Source organism: Nuphar pumila, chromosome 2 (genome assembly GCF_984573655.1).
Source record: "Nuphar pumila chromosome 2, dmNupPumi1.hap1.1, whole genome shotgun sequence".
Taxonomy (NCBI): Eukaryota; Viridiplantae; Streptophyta; class Magnoliopsida; order Nymphaeales; family Nymphaeaceae; genus Nuphar; species Nuphar pumila.
The window spans coordinates 23,734,344-23,742,009 of record NC_143250.1 but is presented as its reverse complement, the minus strand read 5'-3'; the positions used below and the strand labels follow the sequence as shown (position 1 = coordinate 23,742,009).

Sequence of the window (7,666 nt, the reverse complement as noted above, 5' to 3'; positions counted from 1 at the left end):
CATAAATAATGTCTTAAATTGCATATTTTTATGCTTCTTTCTTTATTTTTCAAAATTCTCACAAATGGCACGTGCACCATTTCGTAAGAGGTAATTAATCCTAAGTTGATGATTTACATCAATGACCATAGTCAGGGTGTAAACAAGACCTAGTGTTTTTATCTTTTATAAAATAACACTGAATCCAGACTGGATCCTTTTAAAAAATCATCATATTTTCAAATATTTCATCTTTTATTAGAGTTTAACTTAAAATTGACTCTGAATATATACCAATGGCCATAGTCAAGGTATATTGAGAGTTAATTTCATTTTAAACTCTATAAAAGCACAAAATATGTTTCATTCTTCACCTGAATTTAAGTATATATTATTATATAATACATTCAATGGCCATAGTCAAGGATGTATTATATCTTCAATCTTGTTTTAATTCATTTAAAGAATGAAATAACCTTTCAAAAATCCAATTTCAAATCCTTTAAATTCATTCATCATTTAGGATAGAGTTGCATCATATTTTCAAAATTCTTTTTCATAAATCCAAGTGATTCTTTCCTTCATTTCTCAGATCAAATCCTATTCATAAATTCAAATTCAACTCTATTTCTCAAAAGGATTCAAGAATTCAATTTCAAGGTCCCATTTGACTTTGAAACTTCGGAATCATCTTGTATTTCAAATTCCAAATTCTATCTCAAATTCAAAGTCCAATTTAACTTTGAAATTCATTTATATATTCAAGATTAAATTTCTAAAATTCATTTTCCAAATTCAATTCAAACTTAGAAATTCTTGATTCATCTTCTAAATTCCAGATTCAAACTTCAAATTCAAAGTCCAATTTGACTTTGAAGTTCATTTATATATTCAAAGTTCATAATTCTCAAATCAAATTTTGAAATTCCAAATCCAAAGTTAGATCCTAAATCCAACTTGGATCCAAATTTCCAAGTACAAATCTCCACTTTTTGGATCTCAAATTCAGATTCAAAACCCATTCTAGAATCCAGGATTCAACATTCATATCGTATCTCAGACTTTAGATCCAATTCCACTTTAGGATCCAGAATCCAATTCTACTTTGGATCTCATACTACAGATCCAATTCCATTTTAGGATCCAGAAATCCAACTTCATTTTGGATCTCAGACTTCAGATCCAAATCCATCTTAGGGTCCAAAGTCCAACTCTATTCTTTGGATCTCAGACTTCAGATCTAAAGCCCCTTTTAAGATCCATAAATCAGTTCCACTTTGGATCTTAGACTTCAGATCCAAATTCCATCTTAGGGATCAAAGTCCAATTCTATCTTGGGTCTCAGATTTCAGATCCTAAAATCCATTTTGAGATCCAAAATCCATTTAGGATTCAGATCTCCAAACCAAATCTACTTTGATTCCCATATTTCAAATCTAATTCAATTTTCAGATCACATCTAAATTTCTTAAATTCATCTCTATATTTTAATACCGTTTGGATTTCTCAGGTTCATTCTAAATTCAAATTTCAAAATTTAAATTCAATTCCATCTCAAATATTCATTTCCTTTCCTAAATTCAAGTTAAACTTCAAAGTCCATCTCTGACTTTGAAGCCTCATTTCCTTTGTTATCATCTTCAAATCATTTTCTCCGAATTCAAAGATTTATTTTCCTGAACTTTGATTATTTCAAAGACTTAGAACTTCTCTGATCTATCCCAAGTTCTAAGTTAGATTCAATTATTCCTTCACTCCATTATCAAGATCATCTCAGAAATACTTGGAAATTTTCAAAATATCTTTTAAAAAAGAGCATACATCCTTGCATTACACAAGCATGATTCTTTGTGCATCTTTTAGACTTAGAATAAATTTTTAGATAATATTTTAGCAAAGCAAAAGGCATAAATTTGATCCTTGGTTCGATTACCGCTGGTAAAGGCGCCAGGAACGATCGAACCTCGTACCGACGAGCGAATCCGGTCTCTCCCGAAAATTTTCAAAACGGAGGTGAGTTATTTGCTAAATATTTTCAAATCAAAATCAAGTGAAAATCCGCAAAAGAGTTCCTCTTCTCTTTTTCTTTCTTTTCTTTTCTCTTCTCTCTTTCTTTTCTTTCTTTTATTTTTCTCCCTTCAAAAAGGAGGAAAATAAAGATTAGAAAAGGAAAATAGAAGGAAGAGAGAAAAATCACAAGTGAGAAAAAATTTTGCGATGATCACAGCAAGTAAAGAGATTTCATGTCAGACTTAATAAGGGTATGAATGAGTCTAGCTGCAAAATAAGTAACGGGTCATCATCATCTATGGTTGAATGTGCTAAGCATGTGTATGATCATTTGAGGTCAGAATTTCAGAATTTTATTGTCAGAGGACCACTGAGAGGTGGAAAATCTAAAGTTATATTTTCCATGTTTTTGAATATGGCTGGTGTTGGGGATGTCGTTAATAAGCAAAAGAATGGGATACACTTACCCATATTTCTGCAATATTTACAGTTACTTACATGATTTCTGCATCTTATACTGTTTTTTTTTTTAGTTACATATTTCTGCAATATTTACAGTTACCCACATTTTACTTTGTTCATACTTCATCCCTTATGGGATCCAATGTTGGTAAGTTGCTTGGTAATACAAGACCAGTGGATTTTCGCAGTCCTTTTGGCCAGTTTGGCTCTCTTAAGGATATTTATCTGCCACATAACTATACAGGTGGAAGTTAACCTTGGAAGACCTCAAGAAATCCCAAGTATTTCTGTTATTGATTGTTATCTTACAAAGATAAAGGATGGTGAGGTGTGAAGTTGAGTCGAAGTTCACATTATGAAGATACTTAATCCGTATTTGAACTCCGAATTGTGAAAGGTCAACAGCCAAGTGCTTTCTTTACCTGAATTTCTAAAAGTGGTGGGATCATTTATCTGCTCTGTACTTCCCTATTTTCCCAGGATTTGAAGTATATATCCAACATACATATATGCATATATATATATATGTACATGTATACATGTATGCCTATATATATACGTATGTACATAGATATATATGTGTGTGTTACTTTCCATCTCTCCATCATGAACATCTTGGCATATGAGCATTTTTTTATTGACACCTTTAAAATCCATGTGATATGTGCAATTCTCTTTTATTTTCCTACTAACCAAGTGTTTTGCAGGGAACATGTGGAAAATGTCATTTTCTGAGACTTGTATTTTCAACTTTAAACATTATAATAAGTTAGGTCTTAATGAGAATTTACATTTTCAGCTTTTAGATAGAATGAATAAGCATTGTAAATATCATAAATTGCTTATTTTCATGCTTTTGCCTTTATTTCCCAAAATCTCACAATGGTAAAACACGAATGACACATGCACCATTTCATAAAAGGTGATTAATCCTAAGTTGATGATTTACATCAATGGCTATAGTCAGGATGTAAACAAAACTTAGGATTTTTATCTTTTATGGAATAACACTGGATCCACACTGGATCTTTTTCCAGAATTCATCATATCTTCTTTAAATATTTTCCTCTTTTATTAGAGTTTAGTTTAAAATTAATAGATGAAAATCACCATCTATTGAGAGTTAATTTCATTTTAAAGTCTATAAAAGCACCAGAATATATTTTATTATTCACTTGAATTTAAATGTGATTATTATATAATACATTCAATGACCATGGTCAGTGATGTATTATATCTTTAATCTTATTTCTAATTCATGTAAAGAATAAAATAGGATTTTCAAATCTAATTTCAAATTCTTTAAATTTATTCATCATTTAGGATAGAATTGCATCATATTTTCAAAAATTCTTTTTCAAAAACCCAAGTGATTTTGAATATCTTGCTTGAAGTTTCTATTTCAAAACCAAATTCTATCTCATTTCAAGGCTCAATTTCAAAGTCCAATTTAACTTTGAAATTTTAAAATCATTTTTGTATTCAAACTTCAAATTTTCAATTCAATTCAAAATTCAATTTCAAAAGTTCAATTTAAACTTTGAAGTTTCTGATTCATCTTTTGATTCAAAATCAAGTTTATTTTCTTATCTTCAAATTCAAAGTTTTAGATTGATTCCGAATCTCAACACTTAAATCTTCCTAAGTTTTAAATTTAATCTGGGTTTTCAAAACCCAGGTCCATATTCAAAAGTCCCATTTGGACTTTCAAAATCCAAAATCTAAAGTTAGAACCCAATCTCCACTTTCGGATCTCAAATTCTAGATCCAAATTTCATTTAGGATCCAAAATCCAATTCCATCTTGGATCTCAGATTTCACTCTTAAGTCTTTTCCAAAAATTATCATATTTCACAAAAATGCATTTTCTTCCTTTATTAGAATCTAAAATAAAGATTAATTTAGAGTATATTCGCGGCCATAGTCATAAAAATACAAAAATTTAATCTTGTTTTAATTCTATAAAACCACAAAATTAATTTTAGACTTTATTGAAATTTAAATAAAAATTAAATTAAAATATGTTTATGGCCATAGTCATGAATATATTAAAAATTAATCTTGTTTTAATTCTATTAAAGTATAAGATTTGCTTTTTAAATTCAATTTCAAATAAATTCTTTTAATGCATTCATCATTTGAGATAGAATTGCATCATTTTTTTTATTATTTCAAGTTATTTTTAAATCTCCAAGTGGGTTTTGAAATAATTTTCAAAAACAATTTTCATTTATAAGTTCAAAATCATTTTTCAATTTTCATTCACAAATTCAAGCTTATTTTCCCAATCCCTTTTCAATTTAATTCACTTTTAATCCTATTTCAAATATTTATTTTCAATTTCCAATTTTCGATTTCATTTCTAACTTTCTATTTTTTGAATTCTAAATTTCAATTTTGAATTTTACTTTAATTTCAAATATCGAATTTCTAATTCTTTTCAAGTTCCAAATTTCAAAATTTCATTTTAAATTCAAATACCAATTCTTATTTTTTCATTTTTTCAAGTTCTAATTTTAATTATATTTTTACATTTTTAATTCCCCATTTTTTTCTACTTCAAAATTCCATCTTAAATTCGAAATTCAATTTTAAATCTCAAAGTGCAATCCTCAATTTCAATTCTAAAATTGAATTTCGAATCTCATATGAATCCTAAATTCCAATTCTTTTTTTTTAATTTCAATTTCAAATTCAATTACATTTTCAATTTCAAATTTCAATTCTTCAAATTTAAGTTCAAAGTTCAATTTTTAATTTCAATTCTAACTTCTGACTTTCAATTTCAATTACGAATTCAATTTCAAAATTCGATTTCTAAGGTTAATTCTCAATTCAAAAATCCAACTCCAAATTCAATTTTAATTAATTCAGACTTCAAATTTCTTAACTTAGAAATCAATTTCAAAATCTTCAAAATTCAAACTTTCAAATTCATTCCAAATCTAAATCGATTTCTGAACTTAAAGGTCATCTCTTAAAGGATATTTTCAAATACATTTCAAAATCACTTGGAAGATTCAGACCTCTGAAAATTTTTCAAAAGATATACATTCTCAAATTCAAAATCATAGCACAAGCCTCATTAAATGTGCATTGAAGACTTAAAGTAATTTCTTAGATAAAGTTAGGCAAAGCAAAGGCATAAATTCGATCCTTGGTTCGATTACCCTTGGTAAAGACGTCTGGAACGGTTGAACCTCGTACTGATGAGCTAATCATGTCTCCCCATTTTCCAACAAATTTCAAAACTGAGGCGAGTGATTTCAAAATATCTTTACAAAAAGGTCAAGTGAGACTTTATGAGAGTTTTTCTCTTTTTTCCCCTAAAAAGGAACAAAAGAATTTTTTTTGCAACGTTCACATATACCGAGACCCTATAGGGTTTGGTCCAGGTCGGATATGCGATAAACCCGACCCATTGACACCCCTGCATACAACCCAGAGAAGGTTGATAAGATAAAACCGAGCGAAGGCCTCCACCATAGTGACAAATATCGGGAGAAATTGCCTGAAAGTTTAAAATGGCAATTTCTCGTGAGATCTTCAAAATATCATGAGATTTATGAAAAAATACAAATATCGTGATTTAAACATGATACTTACATTTTAAACAGCTATTGTGAAAAAAAACATGTATTTTTATTTTTAAATAATTTTTATTAATATTTCTTATATATATATTTTAATTTATTTTTTATTGTCGAGATTTTGCCAAAAAATGCGAGTTTATGAAAAATTTTCAATATCTCGCGAGTTTTTGAAAAACTAAATTTTGCCGTTTTTAACGTTTGTCACTATGGCCTCCACTTATTGGATAGACGACCTAGCAAGGGATTGGCGGTTGGGGGCAAAGGATGAGCTTTCGAATGTATAATAAAATGTCAATTCCCCGCATCAATTGCGCATTAAATCGAAGGCTACCCAGAACGAAAGGGGGGGGGCAAACGCGCCACCACCGCCGCGGCTGTCATCGTCGTCTGTCTACTTTACTATTCTCGCATTTGTTACTCTTCTCTTCTTGGTCTTTGAGAGTTTGAGAGAGAGAGATTAATTAGGGCAATGCTGCCGACCCTGTCTTCCTGCTTTCACTCACTGCCGCCCACGCTTATCCTCTCTTCTCATTCTTCCTCATTTCCCTCGTGGTCCCATTGTCTCCATGTCTCCCGCGCCTCCACCGCATCCACCACCAGTTGGTCTTCTCGGGCGATGGTGGTGGTCTGCGAGGTGGCCCTGAAGCAGCATCATTCTACCACGGACAAGCGTGAGGTTGCAAAGATCGGAGCCAAGGTGCGTGTAAAGGCTTCCCTCAAGGTTTATCACGTTCCCAAAGTCCTGGAGCTCGACCTCGATGGGATGGAAGGTGAGGTCAAGGACTACGTGGCTATCTGGAAGGGCAGGCCCATCTCTGCCAACCTCCCCTTCAAGATCCAGTTCTCTACCCAAGTTGATGGCCGTGAGATCAAATTCTTTGCTCACCTCAGGGAGGACGAATTCGAGTATATCCTCCTTCGATGATCCCACATCAAAAAACTCCGCTGCTATGGTATGAAAGCTTCTAACTCACAAGTCAATTTCTTTCATCAAAGCCTCCCTGTCCTCCTCTTCTTTTTTTCTATTGCACCGTTCCCTTTTCTCCTTTTCTCAAGGATGCTCGACTCTCTTGCAGAGGAAAAGGTGCATAAAGAAGAAGAAGAAGAAGAAGAAGAAGAAGAAGAAGAAGAAGAAGAAGAAGAAGAAGAAGAAGCATTTGATGTTGTTTCATATGGATTATATTCAGAATAAACATGTAACAGACATCGAAACTAAAGTAAGCATTTCCCTTTTCTTGGTGTTCTAACATTCACGCATTTGTAATTTGGCATTGCATGTCACTATATACCTAAGCATCTAATGGAAGGAATTTACATTTTGAAGTTGTGATGTTATACTATGGATGTTGTTTTCTTGGTATCTCCTCCCTTAGGACCTTCCGTTCTGTTGTGTATATCTCGCTCTCGTCATCCTTTTATGCTTCTCTTTTCTCGTTGGTCAATTTCCAATCTAGGCAACGGGTTCTCTTAATTGATTGAGTCAGATTTCTGTGATGTTCTCTGTGTAAATGAAGAAGAGACACTCGGTGTACCATCAGGTACAGTTTTGCACCTGCATTCCTGCCACAAGCACCTTAAATCTACCTTGCCCTATTTTTCATGAATATCCAATTAGGAAATCT

General features: G+C 31.6%; 1 protein-coding gene across 3 annotated transcripts; it reads left to right on the top strand.

Moving 5' to 3' along the window:
• The first annotated feature begins 6,360 nt into the window (after positions 1-6,360).
• On the top strand, positions 6,361-7,367 carry LOC149845043 (ferredoxin-thioredoxin reductase, variable chain-like). 3 transcript variants are annotated; one of them, XR_016430166.1, is made up of 3 exons: positions 6,383-6,997; positions 7,121-7,165; positions 7,199-7,367. XR_016430166.1 is itself a non-coding variant. In XM_089995465.1 (2 exons), exon 1 carries the CDS (start codon positions 6,514-6,516, stop codon positions 6,967-6,969), a length of 456 nt encoding a protein of 151 aa, XP_089851591.1. In that variant the 5' UTR covers positions 6,361-6,513; the 3' UTR covers positions 6,970-6,997; positions 7,121-7,367. The 3 variants fall into 3 exon arrangements, 1 of the variants encoding a protein (XP_089851591.1); XR_016430165.1 differs by having other exon boundaries at positions 7,121-7,168; XM_089995465.1 differs by having other exon boundaries at positions 6,361-6,997; positions 7,121-7,367.
• The last annotated feature ends 299 nt before the right edge of the window (positions 7,368-7,666 follow it).